The sequence below is a fragment of the Mauremys reevesii genome, linkage group 23 (assembly GCF_016161935.1).
Source record: "Mauremys reevesii isolate NIE-2019 linkage group 23, ASM1616193v1, whole genome shotgun sequence".
NCBI classification, from domain to species: Eukaryota; Metazoa; Chordata; order Testudines; family Geoemydidae; genus Mauremys; species Mauremys reevesii.
Window position 1 is genome coordinate 17,178,433 of NC_052645.1, and position 16,602 is coordinate 17,195,034.

Here is a 16,602-nt window from a genome sequence, read left to right on the forward strand (position 1 = left end):
ATTAACACCAATTATGTATCCTGCAAAATAAGACTTGTACTTAGATATTTGGTTATAATTTATTCAATACTCAAAATACATTCACCTGCAAAAAAAAAAGCAGACCTGTCCACTTTTGTGTATTAACATTTGACAGTAATGCCTGGTCTCTTAAATATGCATAATTGTATGTCACTCAGTAAAATCTAGAAACCTGTCATAGGTGTCATAATGATGCTCACTCTGTCATATGGTAACACCCTGTTAAACAGAGATCTGATGACTGTTACTGTATAATGTCTCTCTAAACAAAAGCTACACAGTTGTTGTAATTGTTTTGTTTCTGATATTTTCCTGGCAAGGATTTGTAAACTTGTTCCTACTCCTTAAATAGTAAAAACCCACACCCCACCTCCAAAAAGCTCTCAGGTAGGATTTTAAAACCACTTTCTCTACTCTGTTGCCAGAATGGAAAGGCGGGAGAGTGAAAAGAAGTCACTTACTTGTAATCCAAGCAACCACTAATCTTGTGTTTTGTGCCACAATCCTCTGAAAAGACATGACATACAGTGTAGAAATAGCATGAGCATCCAGTTGACTCTGATTAGCTGAATGCCTTACAGTCCTGTAAAACGCATAACCTTTATTCACTGTTCAATTTCAGTGCATATTCAGAATTGATTTGGAAAGGCTTTTTATACATTATGTACTTGCATTCATTCTGTGAAAGGTGTGCTATAACTTCTCCCTTAGTCTTCAGTGAACTGAGCTGCTAGTCTCCAGATTTTTTTTTTTTCCTCCTAGATGTAACCTCACTAATGTTAATCCAGTCTCATCAATCTTTGAATCTGAATCCTTGTTCAGTTTCTGCACCTGTTTGGGGTTTTTTAATGGATTCATCTGTTCCCACTGGAATTCAAATACAACTTGCCTTTGAGATGCAGTGCTGCGGCCATGACCATCTTGGTCAAGAAATTTGTTTGGTTTCTGACTGGAGATTATAGCACTGTTCCCTCAGTTAGCCTTGGGGTGGCGAGTGGTTGCTTCCCCTCCTTTCCTGTGTTGCCAAACTCAGACTGGACTAGACTGAGGACGACTATCCTTCCAGCCCACCCAAGGACTACGTGCAGGACTAGTAATCTAATGTATTTTTTTGAATGTCTCTACTGATCCCTGCCACTGCCTGGTCTCCTTGATCGAAGCTTCACACAGCCTTGCTCCATCATACATATTGAACCATATGCTCTATACACAGTTTTTTTTAATTTTCTGAAATACAGGTGTGGCCTATTGAGCTGGGGCTGCTTACTGTTATGCATTCAGGCTGTGAAAGAACATTTACTACTTGATATGCACAGCCTGTTTCATAAATGTATTTAATGTGTCATTTTAGCACAGTTTATTTGATATTTTTGATTTGACATCTTGGGGGCTAATAGTGGATTTGATTTGGAGGTACAGAGCTCTGGGGTTCTTGAGGAAAGAGCTCTATATAAAGGCAAATAGTAGCCCTTCTAGTCAATGGAATTGCTGTGAATAAACTTTATTGCAGTAAGAAGCTTCTTAACTATGGAACACATCAGCCTATGAATGAGCATGCTATCAAAGAGGAATACTTCCATCCAGGAAGAAGTGAAATCTGTCCCAGACTTGGCCAGAGTGATGTGATTTAAACCGAGACTAACTAGACTAGCCATCTGCATGTTCCTCTTTTAAAGGAAGAATGTGAGCTATATTTTGTGTGATGACTGAGGAGCAGCTTCTCAGATGGGCTTCATCCTCTGAAAGTGAAAGAGCCAGGAGTTCTTAAAGGTTAACAGATTTGGTTTTTATTGTGCACGCTCAGAGGTGCTGGAGTGACAGCCCTCCAGACCGATATTCTTTAGCCACAGAACAAGCATTGTCTAGGCAGAAGCAGTGCAAGCTTCACCTATGCTGCCTTGCCGGTGACTGTCATCCCTGCCTGGACATGTGCCACCTGGGAATTAGATATACTTTAGTTCAAGCAGCAATTAAATCAGGGAAGTCCTGTGGGCTGTGCTGTCTAGGAGGTCAGACTAGGTGATCACAATGGTCCCTTATGGCTTTATAATCTATTAATTGAGCTGAGACTTCCCAACTCCATTTGTACAGGTCAGTGATCAGCCATCAAATGACTTAGTGGTCTTCCAGTTATGAAACTAACTGGAACGTTAGTGCCTGTCAATTAGGATAAAATCACTTGTGGTGCTGGACCTCTGGGGTGGAGTCTGTAGGTTACTGTGCTGTTTTTTATAATGGGTGTCAGAGGCTTAGGTGTGTTGATGAGGTACATCTCTCTATAGTTAAGGCTGGCTGCACATCAGTTGTTAGAACTATTTATGCTATGAACCTAATTATACCAGCACAAGGGAGAAAATGACTTGAGGCACATGAACTAGGCCCACAAGAGGGCAGCTAGGACACTGGTAATGTGCACTCTTCATAGCCATTTATTAGGCAAGTGGTAATACTTAACCAGTCCGTAACACCTGCCATCCAAAGATCTTGGATCTTCAAACACTGACTCCCTGCCTTGCAGGAGTGCTGAGGCTTAATTTTCTCCTTTTTACTGATGGCAGGCAGAAAGGCAAAACTGAACTAGAGAGGCTGCGACATGCTGGGGTAATGCAGTGTTATGCAAGAAGATCCCCAGACAACTAGAATGTTGCTGCCCTTGGCAACATGAGATGAGTGGTGAGGACCAAGGACAAGCTGGTGAAATGAAGTACAGTAGGCTGGATGTGCTGCTGCCTTGCTGTCCTGCGAAAAGGATGTTCATGGTCCCCTTTGCAGGAGTCTTCTGTATTCAGGATCTTATGTCCATGTTTTCCCTTTGAGTCTACTCCAACCCCAAGACAAGCATGTTGCTGGAGGAGGGCAGGACATGGCTCTGGTCAGCTGGTGCTGCTGCCAAAAGGGCCAGAGGGTTTGCTACCAAATGTAGAGGCCATTCCGCCCTCTGGGGAGCAATTGGGCGAGCGGAGCTTGTTGCTTGAGCAGCATTCCAGAGCAGAGACTTACTCTTCTGAAGTCTTCCATGAGGAGGATAGTTTGCTTTTAATTAGCTCTTTGCATTTGCTTTCCTTGAAACAAGCACAGTAGTTAAGCTGGGAATCCCAGACTCCTGACTGGTTCACTACCCAATACTTTTTTTTTTTTTTTTGGCATAGCATAGACATGACTTGACGATTTTGGGCAGTGATCTCATCAGATCTTGACTTAATGGGTAGGACTGAGTCAGTGCTTGTAGAGGGGAAACTCTCTCCTAAGGAGAACTCAAGGTGACTGGATAGGTGGCACCCTTGTAGTGAGTCAGAACAATTTATCTTGTAAAATGGTTTGGGATCCTCCAAATTCAGAGCAGCCATATAAATGCAAAATTTCTAGATGATCACCATCTAAAACTCTAGAGCAGTTTTTTAAAAGAAAAGTGCTGATATTCAGGTTTACCTTAAACTACAGCCCTTCTGGTTGTGAGAAATACAGCATTTTAAAGCACCGACTCAGGACATTAAAATACCAAGTGGAAGTGTGTGGTTTGAGTGGCATTTAAACATCTGTCTTCAATATTTTAGGCCATCTTGGAACTTTAACAGATGATAGCTCTTCCTAGCAGCTAAAGATTTTAAACTATGTGAATAGCATTACTCAGTGGGGCTGTTCTGCAAGTATCTGAGCAGTGGTAAAGTTTGGGTTAATAGTTAACATTGACACACTTGACTTGCAGGTAGGTTAGGTTAATAGGGACTTTTTCACTGGAACAAACGTAAGCAACTTGTGCACAAAGCATTTTTCCTTGGCAAGGTGCTCTCTGTTCCATACATTTGCATTTGCTGAAGAGCTTGTACTTCACAGCCCATCTTCTGCTGCTGCCTGAGCTTCTAGTGAAATCCTAATCCTGAATTTGTGACATCTCCGTTGCCATGGAAATGGGATGTAATGTCACAAATTCAGCATTACGACTTCACTAGAGGATCAAGTAGAAGACACCTCGGAAAAGAGTCGGATGAAAGCACCTGAACCAGTGAACGTGTACAAGAGGTAATGGAAAATCGAGTGCCAGGTAAATTAATGTCTGAAGTCTGCTGTGCTTTGTTTTAGCCAGTATGAAAATCCCTCTTGAATGGCTTGCTGAATCTACAGGGCCTCCCAGCATTTGTAGCACGCTCAGATCCATAAGGCCTCTTTTGGGTGAGGTACATGGCAAACTTGGCACATTCTGAGAACTTGGATACTGATGAGACTTCCATCTGGTGCTGGTCTCACTGTGCTGTTTTCCTGGCATCCTGAACCGAAGAGAGCTGTCCAGAACACCAAGACATGCCCAGCCAGGAACAGAGATTGGGATTGCGCAAGTTTCCAGGCAGCTGAACTGTCATGTGTCATTTGGCTATTTATATGACTAACAGGCTAGTAATCCTGTATGTCGTACTAAGCCACTTAACTATTTTCCTCCTCCCTTTTTGTTTTATTTTGTCTTGTTTGTTAAAACTGCCTTTAGCTTGAGCCATCCCCTTTTGAAGGGGAAGTCTTGATCTGGAATTTTTTAGGATGCCTTTGTAATCTTACAGAACACAACTAGTTGCAGTTACTGTTTACCTTACCTTATGCAGCTGTAATAGAGCCATTAATGTTAAGATATAAGTACTCATACTCCTAGGAGTGGTACTAATACTGGCGCTGTTGGATTGTTTCATCTCAATTAGTTTATGTGCTGACCACTTACCTTGGTATTTCTATGTACCTATTTTGACATCTTGGTACAATATGCATAAGCATCTTAATAGGTTTCAATCAGCTCTACCCTCTGATTCAGCTGCTATTACTTAATTCTTGCCTCCTTTCTAAGCCCACCATAATAATTGGGTTGGGGGGAGGCAGGTGGGAGAAGTTAATTTCCACATGGTCTTCACTTTCATCTTTAGTGATGAAAATCCATCTTCAATGGCTAGCCATGCATAACTGGTGACATTCAGAATAAGGAAAACTGCTACATTAAGTATATTCTTGGGAAATTGCCAGTTATTCCTCTGAACTTCAAATATGAGACAGACCCAAACCAAATCAGTGACCATATCCAGCCTTCATTTCAGGACCTTTTATAGTCTTTTATGAGGCTTTTTGCCAAGTGTTAAACTACATTCGTTTGAAGTGCAGCGCAAAAGCCCCATCCCTAGAACAACTCTATAGTAGCCTGGGGGCGGGGAATCTGTGTGACACAGAGTAGTAGTATAGAACTATATCACCCTAACTAAGGCCTTGGCTACACTTGCAAATTTGCAGCGCTGCAGCAGGGTGTGAAAACACACACCCTCTCCAGCGCTGCAAATTGCGGCGCTGCAAAGCGCCAATGTGGTCAAAGCCCCAGCGCTGGGAGCATGGCTCCCAGCACGGCTCCCAGCGCTGTACGTTATTCCCCACAGGGAGGTGGAGTACGGACAGCGCTGGGAGAGCTCTCTCCCAGCACTGGCGCTTTGACTACACTTAGCGCTTCAAAGCGCTGCCGCGGCAGTGCTTTGAAGTGCAAGTGTAGCCAAAGCCTGAGTGAAACCCCTAGACAGTCCAAGGCTTTGTCCGAGTCATAGGGACTTGGTTAGGCCTTGCCTGTTAGAGGTAACTGTTGTAGTTAGGCTCCCTGCAGGAGTAGTCAATAGATGGACTGCAGGCCAAGTCTGGACCACTAGATGCTTTTGAACACACTGTGAAATCTTTTTATTTACTTACTTTTTATCACTACTGTTGCATTTTGTATTTTCTCTGGAGTCTGCACCTTGACTAACTTTGACCAAGAAATTTGGACACACAAATAGATTACCCCTGGGTCCCTGACTTAGCTGGAGTATAAACAGGGCCTTTGGTAAGTGAAAATGCACTGCCATTTAGAAGAGGGACTAATGATCGTTCTTGTATGATCTGCCAGGTCTAGAAATGCTTGGAACTATTACAAATGTTTTCAGGCTGTATAAACTTTTCCAAGCAGTGATCCAGGATCAATGCTCACTAAAAGACATTTTAGTCCTTGACTTACTGTTTCTAAGAAGGTAAGCAGTCCCTGCTTACCCAAGGCAGAGCAAGCCCTTTTTTTTTTTTTAAAAGGGTTTTCATTCTTCAGTTTAACTAAACTTGTACCAATGAGGAACTACCTTTTTTCTGGACTTTGAGATGTTAAGCAGAATTAGAAGTAAATAATTTGTACCATCTTGCAACCCATCCTGCCAGTCATTCCATCTCTTCATGCATCTTTTGTTCTCTGGCCCTCAGTTGTCTTGCTTGTCCATTTCACAACAAGGAACGAGGAGTACTTGTGGCACCTTCGGGACTAACATTTATTTGGGCATAAGCTTTTGTGGGCTAAAACCCACTTCATCAGATGGATGGAGTGGAAAATACAGTAGGGGGAGAGAGAGAGAATTCAGAGAAGTGTAAGTGTGTGTGTGTGGTCCTGCTGGAGAACCTTAAATGGGTTCTCCTGACTCAGAGGCTTCTGGCTTTAACTCATGAGGATATAAAGGAGGAGAGAGAACCTCTAAAGAAGACTTGGGTGTGGATGGAGTAGTCCTGAGGTAGGAATCCTAGGAGCAGCCAAGCTTTTGGGGGTAGGGAGACTTGTACTGAACTTTATTGTGTTTGTTCCCCTGGGAAGGGATGCGTGTGTTTACTCTACACTCTGTAAATTCAGCAAAGAATCCTGTGGCACCTTATAGAGACTTGCATCCGACGAAGTGGGTATTCACCCACGAAAGCTCATGCTGCAAAACGTCTGTTAGTCTATAAGGTGCCACAGGATTCTTTGTTGCTTTTACAGATCCAGACTAACACGGCTACCCCTCTGATACAATTTACAGAGTATCTTAAAACAGGGTTGGGAATGACACCTGCTCATGTATGATTTGAAACACACTAAACGCATGGCTTGGCTGAATCTATACTCGAATACCAAACTCTTTTAACCCTGTTGAGGCAGTACTATGTTTGCATAAACTGGATACCACTGAGAAATTTACATAGTCTTACTTCTGAGTTCCTCTTTTTCCACTAATTAGCAATAATTGCTCTCCCTGTGCCAAATACAAGAATGTTTATTTCTGTGACTCTAGAGTGGAACGTGTAGGCACCAAAGTTTAAAATATTGATTTGAAACATGACAAAATAATTAGCAGTGCTTCTCAGAGAGCTGAACACCATCAAAATAGTCTAGTTCTCTGGACAAGCCTGGCCTACATGCCATTCCCAGCTGAATGGTGTGTTGCATGCTTGTAATATTTTCTCTTTTAAAGGGCCTGGAATTAGGCTGAAGTTTTGTTTGAAGTGAATTTTGCTGGACTGTTTTATGCGCTGTCTAGACTTCAGACCTACTTATGTTCACCTCTGAATGGTTTGGAGCTGTGACTGTGCTGTGTTAAATTTATGGATGTGTGAACTTCATAAATTGCAAAGTCTCCCTACATTACAACATAAAATGGGCCAGAATGGAATTTCTTTAACTCCTAACTCAGTGTAACACCTTCTGCGCAGACCAGGCTGCTCTGAAATGTCTGAGTACGTGTTGTGGTTACTGGTCATCAAATTCTTGACATGTTGGCCTGCTGGAGAGGACGTAGGGTGGGGAGGAGAGGAAGAATAATCTTCTTTGAAGGGTGCTGTTTACACCTGTGATTGTAGTACAGTGCAGGTACTCTTGGCACAGTCTAAAGTATTGAAAATCGAGGTAGCTTCAGGCTTGCTGGACAATGGTATAGTTCAGTGAGTACTAACCTCATGCAGGGAGAAGTGTGCCTCATACAGTGACGTACAGGTCCAGGTTGCTTTTCAGAGTTGTAGATATGTTTGTGTCAAGCTTCTAGCTTAGAACAGTCTCACACTATAAAACAATAACACACTAGTTGTAGATCAGTAATGCACTTTCTGAGTTGGAAATCTAAACTGCATCTTATGTTCTTAAGAGATTGTTAAACTGAACTATTCTGTGCAATGGCACGTGTGCCCGTTTTCCTCGGGGGAGAAGGACCGTATGACTGCAGTGAAATCTGATCCTACTTTTCTGGTTTCGTCTTTCATAGAAACCATGGCAAGTCCCGCGAAGGATAAGGATAACTATCGAATGAAGAGTTACAAAAACAAAGCCCTAAACCCTGAGGAAATGCGTCGGAGAAGGGAAGAGGAAGGGATCCAACTACGCAAACAGAAACGAGAGCAACAGGTAACCTGTGTGGAGGGGATGTCCAGGGGCTTAATTCAACCAGAAATGCTGTTACCCAACACTTGCCCCTTCCAGGGGCCAGCTGATGAAGAGTTGATGGGTCATTTTTCTCTTTTCTCCCCCCCCCCCCCCCGGCCGCTTCCACATATGGACGTGGAATGTTGCAGGTTTTTTCCACACCCTTGCTCAGAATGTGGCTCCTTTGGAGAACTGTGGGTGTCACAGGTATTGCACATGCTGCAAATGCAGTGTTCCAGCTACCACAATGGAATTCTCTCTGGCTTTCTGGGATCATGGATAAGGGGAAGACTTCCTAGACCTCAGATCTTTGGCAGGGAATCTAAGGACTTCATGGCCAGCTAAAAAATGGCACTGCCTGCTCTTGAGTGGGAAGAACAAGTAAATGAATGGGCTGCAGCTTTTCCTTGTCCTTGGTATTTTTTTAGTTGGAGTATGTGAAAATGAGATACAGTAACTCCTCACTTAGTCACCCCAGTTAAAGTTGCTTCCTTAAGTCACTATTCTATTAGAGAACATGCACATTTAAATTTGTGCAATGTTCTAACACCCTCCACTCCCCCTCCCCCCAGTGCCTCCTGTCTGCCAGTGGGACCCATGGATCAGGGCCTCTCCGTCTCCATGCTCCTGCCCGCTGCAATCAGCTGTTTTGCGGCATGCAGGGAGGTTGGGAGGGAGCGGGGATGAGTGAGAACATGGCATGCTCCGGGGAGGGGATGGAACTGGGTGGGAAGAGCTGGAGTGGGGATGGAGCTGAGGGCGGGGCCTTAGGGGAGGGGGTGGAGTGGGGGCGGGGCCTGGGGCAGAGCTGGGGGTCAAGCACCTGCCCCGGCAGTTTGAAAAGTCAGTGCTTGTGGCCCAAGAAGCCCATGGCTGTCTCCAGCTCTGCAGGGATCTAGAGGCCCAATGTGTCTGTTGTGTGTCCCAAGTGTACCATGCAACCTGGCAGATTGGTCTCCCCAGCACCCTGGTGGGGTTGGGGGACATTAATTGACGAACTGGAGCAGGCATTTGTGTGATCATCTGCTCCGAGGCCAGCAGAGACATCCCCATTGGGTGCTGGGGAAGGATGCAGCACAATGTCCCTTCCTATGTGCTGCCGCTTGCCTGCTCTGCCTGGCTCCTGTGTCCAGCCCAAACCCACAGAGCTTGCTCGGGGAGGACTCTGCAGGCCTAGGAGCGGGGGTGGTGTTGGCCCACACCATCACCAGAGCTCTGGGGCCAGAGGATATTCACTTACTTAGTCACAGCTGAGAGTCAAACTACATATAATGTCTTTTGTCTGGTGAGAAAAATTTCCCTGGAACCTAACACCCCCCACCCCCCTTTACATTAATTCTTATGGGGAAATTGGATTCACTGAACATTTTCTCTTAAAGTCACATTTTTCAGGAACATAATGACAATGTTAAGTGAGGAGTTCCTGTAGCTAGAACCACATGTAGAACTAGCAAATGCTGCAGGCTTCCTGCCCAGCTCTACCTGTGCCTCAACCCTGGTCCACAGCCTGGCTCTTCTTTTCTAAACTCATTGGGCCAAGTTCTGCACTTGCCTACACCATACAGCCCCAGGGAAATCCATGGATACTACTAAGGGTAGAACTTGGTCCACTCTTACCAGGATTCATAGGTCGAACTATTCTGCAGAGGTGCTAAGCTAGTGTGTTAAGCTGCCACTCCCCTATTAAGTTGCACTTGGTCTAGCACGTGTTTTGTTTGTGGAACCAGACTGCCCAGTTGTGATGGCTCTAAGTCAGGCATTGCCTTGTGAAGATACCACTCACTCTGGTTGTAATATCTTTTCAGCTATTTAAAAGGAGAAATGTGGAACTTATTAATGAAGATGCTGCCATGTTTGATAGCCTCCTCATGGATTCCTATGTCAGCACTGCCACAGCTGGGGTAAGGCTTCTCGAGTAACGTAGTCTCTCCCTTACACAGACTCTTAATTCTGTGGATCACAAAATCAACAAACTTTAACCCTTTACAAATGCATAGGTACCATGCCCTAGTACTCCTTAATTCACTACCATTCGTAACCCCATGCACTCATCACTTCTATGAATATTGCAGATGAGTTTTTTTAAAAGCCTTCCAGGATTCTACTTTCAAGAGTAGTGTGGTCCTGACTTAGATTAGTCTTCAGATCAAAAGGATGAGCACAGGATTCTGGTGGTACTAAGTTGTTCTGATTTTTGAGGTCTGCAACCATAATTTTGGAGTTGTGGTTCTGACGTTGCTTTTCCTGCCGCCTTAGGAGGGAATGATCACGAGAGAGATGGTAGAGATGCTTTTCTCAGAGGACCCTGATCTGCAGCTAGCGACCACCCAGAAATTCAGGAAACTGCTCTCCAAAGGTAAAAGCAGAGCTCCTTTTCTTAGCTCGCTCATAGGTAACTGTCTTAGCTGTCTGAAGCACTTAGCACAGTCTTGGTGCTTTACAGAGAATTAATAACTTTGGGTTTGGGGACAGAAGAATTCCATCTAATGTCACTTACGCCCATTGCTATGTCTGTTCCTGATTAACACTGGACGGGGAGGGAATACCAAACCTATATTGACAATTAGTGTTTTATCTTACTGGCTTTTCAGCATTTAAAAAATGCTTCTGTGACTTACAGCTGGGTGAACTGTGGAAAAAGCCTTCTTCTGGCTAGTTGCCTTGTCAGCTCAAGTAAAAGTTAAAATTGTTAGAGTGGATGATTTAATGCAATGAACTAGACCTCTGTATTAAATTTCAATGCCCCTACTGAGTTTTGACCCTGCCTCCTTCTTCCTAGAGCCGAATCCTCCAATAGATGAAGTGATAAATACTCAGGGAGTGGTGGACAGGTTTGTTGAATTCCTGAAGAGAAGTGAAAATTGCACACTACAGGTAAAGGAGAGTACCATGAAGGATTCATATTGTGAATAAAAAGCACTTAAATAAGATGACACTTCAGAGCTGAGCAGTGTGAATCTTTCAGCAGCGAGTGAGCAAGCAAAGGTGGTATCTTAGAAGTTGCAGAGCATGAGCCTCTTTTTTCTTTGAGGAGACTAAATTTTCTCACATCCAACTGAGGGTGTTATGAAGATGGTCATCTACTTCCTTTTCCTCCAGGAGGTCTCATTTTATAGGGATTAGTCTCCAAGGAGAATTTAATGGGAGCTTAGCCATTAAAGTCACTCATGAAAGCTTGCAGCAAAGGTAGATAAAGAGCAAAATATGCAGCTCTGCTTCACCTGGGGCTCAGAATAACAAATGCCAAACCTGTGCTGGTATCCAGGGGAATGGCATGGGATAGAGTTGGCTGTTTGAGTAGAACAATCTCTTCACTTCCCACCCAATACAAAGATCTGGTCAGGAACTCTTCTGGGCCACCTTGAGACTGCATTCCTCATAGTGGGGAATGGTCTGAGGCTTTGGGGTGTGGTGGTGGTGAGGTGGTGCTTTTTGGCCTGACCACTGAAAAGTGGAAGTGAGCTGCAGCCTTGTTAATCCCATGCTGAGAAGAACTGCAGTCTTGGCAGAGAGATGAGACACGTGTGCAACTACTTCAGTTTTTCAGGGTCAAAGACCTATAAAATGATATTCCCTTTGCTTCAGGTGGGTGTGGGCAGGGTCTACCCTGGGTAACCCAAAGTCCACTCCACTCCTAAAAAAGCTGTAGATTTCCTAGAACTACCATTGTTGTGCCAGAAACTAGCACGCTCAGTGAGCAGCCAGATTGTGGAGGAAGACTTGTTGCCTTGTAAAACAATTCCCCCTGTAGACGTGAGAGCACAAGATGAAAGGAGGATAAGCTAAAATCAATAGCTAATGTTTTGCTCTGGTTAGGGTTGTTGGGCTTATGCCATTGTGCAGCTGTTCAGTAACCTATTACTGATCTGCTTGTTTCAGTTTGAAGCGGCATGGGCTTTGACGAATATTGCATCAGGAACCTCCCAACAAACAAAAATAGTCATTGAGGCTGGGGCAGTTCCTATCTTCATAGAACTGCTAAACTCTGACTTTGAGGATGTCCAAGAACAGGTATGGTTCATTACAGTTTTCTGGGGCTAGGCTGAGTGTTAGACACTGGATTTCAACTAAGTGTTTAACATGCAAGAAAGTGGCAAGCGGCTCCAGAGCAGGAGCTTCTGTTGGTTTGGCCTAGTTACTTGGAGTCCTAGAAACATTTTCCTAGGACAGTGCTACCTTCTTCCTCTATTCCAAGACACTGTGAATGCTAAAACTGCTTCTCTTTCCTTCCAGGCTGTCTGGGCGTTGGGGAACATCGCTGGAGACAGCTCTGTGTGTAGAGATTATGTTCTTAACTGCTCTATTCTTCCTCCCTTGTTACTGTGAGTAGCCATGAACACTTGGCAATACAGTTCTTAAAGCCCCAATGTACTAAAGCAGAGTATCCTCTTAGGTAGGTCTGTTCACCCAACTTGGACACCAAGAGTGTGTGTTAGTTGGGAGTCAGATGAGACTGGTGTCTGATACAACATGTCAGGACTTGCTAGATAACTCACTTTCTCACACACCCTTACGCTTGCTGTGCACAGCACGAGCCCCTGTTACAGAGTATACCAGACAGTCCTTTCTGAAGCCACAGGGCCTATTCAGAAGTGCATATACAGTAAGTGCAGAGAACCCAAAGTAGGGTGACCAGATGTCCTGATTTTTTTTTTTATAGGGACAGTCCTGATATTTGGGGCTTTTTCTTACATAGGCTCCTATTATCCCCCACCCCCGTCCTGATTTTTCACACTTGTTATCTGATCATCCTAACCCAAAGAGATACAGCTACAGTATAAACATCAGGAACCTGTTAGTCTGAAGTCTTCCCAGGGTTGAGGAGAAGAAGGCATTTGCACTGTGCCCTCTGTCTCTGTTTAACACTTGAGTCCTGACAGCTGTTTCAGCACACTAGAAATGGAGATGGGAAGATTCACCTAGATAGAGTGCTTTCAAGTACTAGCCATATTAATTAAACTCAAAACTGTCTAAATTGCCCCATCCTATTCTGGGTGAACTGATGCTTCTTCTAGTGGCAAGATAAGTGCTTTGCCACAGATGGTGCAAGCAAGTCAACAGACTCTTATAATAGTTGCTGACTTCAGGCTCCTAGAGGCTAAGCTGGTGACTTTGCTGTCCAAGAGATAAGGGATTGGTTTTATTTGTGGTGGTGATTGTGACAGGTGCACAGAGCTGGTCATGGGGCAATGTGGTGCTTTCCTCTTGGACCATCTTATTTCATGCAGAGTCCTACGAGCTGGGTGGGAACTTCTCGCTCTGTATAAACCATGAAGTGTTAAAGAACAAAGCTTCTAATTTCAACTGGAATTGCTGGGCCCTCTATGAAAGTCAATGATTTAGCAATTTGAAAGCTGGTTTTCTCCTGAAATGCACTTTACCACAGGATAAATCTTCCATACTGTCACTGTTGGCAATGAGGTTGCTACCAGCAGAAATCCCAGTTTGTTGAAAGCATTATCAAATCTTTCACCATAATTTCTATACAGTTGTGTAGTTGGGGAGGGGGGAAACCCACACAAGAAGTGGCATTGATTGTATTGCAAATAGCTCTGTTCCTGGGTCAGTACTGAACTAGTATTCTGGAGGCCTAAAGCTGTTGATCTCTTCAGATGAGATCTGAAAATGAGGTCCTGATCATTTGTGGTCACTGAATTATCCCATGGACCTCTTCATAAGAGTATGGGCTTATCTGGATGGCTTAGCCAAATTCAATCATGGGAAATTGCATTCTACTGACCTAAATTTCCCCCCTGCAATTTTAGCTGAAGACAGTATGTACTTCCTGTTCGGAGTTGTGCTGTTAACCAACTATTGTTTCTGCCCTAGGGGTAGCCACAGTTCATCTTTCTTCATGATCCATGTGTGAGGCTCATGAAATATACATTAGCATCATCTGAATTTTTCAGACCTAGGCTTAGCAAGGTGGGGCAGCTGTCTCGAACCTTTTGGACTCTTATTGCGTTCCTTCATATTGAATCATGCTGGTTTACAGGCAACTCAAACTGACTTAACCTGGGAGTATAATATCTGATTTCTCTCTTTAGGCTCCTCACCAAGTCCACCAGGTTGACAATGACTCGAAATGCTGTCTGGGCCTTGTCAAACTTGTGCAGAGGGAAGAACCCACCACCTGAATTTGACAAGGTGAGGAATGAATCCTTTCCTGTTAATGGGAACAGAAGCTGTTCTGGAGAGGGAACCTCAGCAAGACCCTGAGGCCTGCTACCTCTAGAGGTCATTAGAGACATTCAGACTAAACATTTCTTGGAGTTTGCTGATCTCTGTCTAAACATCTGATGGGGATGGATGAAATTCTCCTGGGAATAAGGCAGGGGTCTGATGGGACATGGGCTGCTAGGCAGCTTTTGAAATGTGCCTGTTTCCTGATAGCTTTCCATAGTTGGGCTCCTTGGCAGTCCACTTGCTGGACTGACTCTGAGTCAGAGACCCCAAGGCCTATACCAGGGGGTGGGTAAACTTTTTGGACCAAGGGCCACATCTGGGTATAGAAATTATATGGTGGGCCATGAATGCTCACAAAATTGGGGTTGGGGCATTGGGGGGGGGGGGGTGTGGCTCCAGGTGGCACTTACCTCAAATGGCTCCTAGAAGCAGTGACATGTCCGTGTCCCTCTCCCCCACCCTGGCTCCTACACAGAGGTGTGGCTGGGTGGCTCTGCTATGCACTGCCCCGTCCACAGGCGCCACCCCTGCAGCTCCTGGGGTTGGCTGTGGTTCCTGGGCAATGGGAGCTGCGGGGGCGGTGCTTGGGGCAGAGGCAGCATGTGGAGCCACCTGGTTGCTGCTATGCATAGGAGCCGCACAGAGCAGCCCCCAACCCTGCTCCCTGGCTGGAGCACGGCAAGCCCCAGATCCCACTCCCCAACAGGAGCTTGAGGGCCGGATTAAAATGGCTCAGGGGTCCAATCCAGCCCACGGGCCGTAGTTTGCCCACCCCTGGTCTAGGCCATGCAGGCTGCCCCAGAGCTGGGGCTCCATTCTTTTCAGTGAGAACTCAAAACTTTTTGGAGTTTGTTCCAAATTGGAACAAACTCTGAACTTCAAAATATAGAAATCCTTCACAGCAGACTGACTTATTACCCATGGAAGGCCTTCTCCTCTCGGCTCCCCTTCCCTTTGGAGCCCCTGTCCTCTACAAAAGATGGTCAGTAACAGCATGAACATTAAGCAGGACTGGAGGACCTTTGCTCCCTATTTTGGTTAACACTGTGGTTAAGGTCTGTTACTTGACAACTCCCTTGATAAGGCTGGAGAAGCTGCAGTGATGAATAGTTAGAAATATGTGTAAGGCTGTGCACTGTTACATAGGTTACCAAGTATGGTGGTGGCTGGCTGTTCAAGATTATCAAAGGGGCAGGGAATGAGGTGGCTTTCTTACATGAGAAGAGTGCTTGTCATCCAAGCTGCAAACAGTCCAGCTGTTGCTCAGTTTATAAAGAATGGTAAAAAGCTTATAACTGGATGTTTAGTTTTGGAGAGGGATGACCCCTTATATGCTGAGTTAGTGACCATTGGAGAGGCCCTGTTGTAACTTGAATCTCCTTTGCTACAAGGTTATGTGAACTATGTAGGAACCTATGTATCCAAAACTACCCCTATTATATCAACAATTGTCAACACTTTGTCAGACAACTGGTCCCTGAACAATATCTGTAAGGTCCTACGTATCAAAAGTATGAATGGAAACTTTGGTTTCTGATGTTACTTGAACCAGTTCTTTGGTGCCGTTAATCGTGGTGGATTTAGAAATCTAGGTGAGAACCCCACCCATCCACAGGATGGTATCCAGTTCATTCACACACACTGACATTTGGCATAGCTTGCACACAAAGCTGCCTTGCCTCTTCTCAAGGAACCTTTTCTAAACTCTTTCTCTGGGGTGGGGGTTGGTTATTCTTATTTTAGGTGTCTCCTTGCTTGCCGGTATTATCCCGATTATTATTCAGCAGTGACTCCGACTTGCTGGCAGATGCCTGCTGGGCACTCTCCTACCTATCAGATGGCCCCAATGAGAAAATCCAAGCAGTAATAGACTCTGGGGTGTGTCGGCGACTGGTAGAGCTGTTAATGTAAGTGTGTTGCCCTGCATAAGAGACAAAGACCTTGGACCAAACAGCCCATGTGAATATGGGTTTGTCTTGTTAACCTTTGCTTATCAAGGTAAAGCTCACCATAGCACTGTTTCCAAACTAGTGCCCAATCGGAAGAAAAGTAAGGCTGCTTGTGTCAGAGGGATTATCTGTCTAGTATCCTTGGGTATGTGGGAATATGTGATGTGGGTTGTGTTGGTCTACCGGACGGGGGGAAGGTCTCTGTATAGTGCTGGAAAAGTAGCTGTAGTGCCTTATGCTAGGAAGAGC

At 44.8% G+C, this 16,602-nt stretch overlaps 1 protein-coding gene across 1 annotated transcript in view; it reads left to right on the forward strand.

The window, feature by feature from the left end:
• KPNA6 (karyopherin subunit alpha 6) overlaps nt 1-16,602 on the forward strand; it is a 34,195-nt gene that overhangs the window by 9,945 nt on the left and 7,648 nt on the right. The window contains exons 2-9 of the mRNA XM_039511409.1: nt 8,061-8,200; nt 10,024-10,119; nt 10,475-10,574; nt 10,998-11,092; nt 12,098-12,229; nt 12,452-12,540; nt 14,266-14,365; nt 16,148-16,311. Of these exons, the coding sequence (XP_039367343.1) occupies nt 8,061-8,200; nt 10,024-10,119; nt 10,475-10,574; nt 10,998-11,092; nt 12,098-12,229; nt 12,452-12,540; nt 14,266-14,365; nt 16,148-16,311 (916 nt within the window). The remainder of the gene's footprint in view (nt 1-8,060; nt 8,201-10,023; nt 10,120-10,474; nt 10,575-10,997; nt 11,093-12,097; nt 12,230-12,451; nt 12,541-14,265; nt 14,366-16,147; nt 16,312-16,602) is intronic.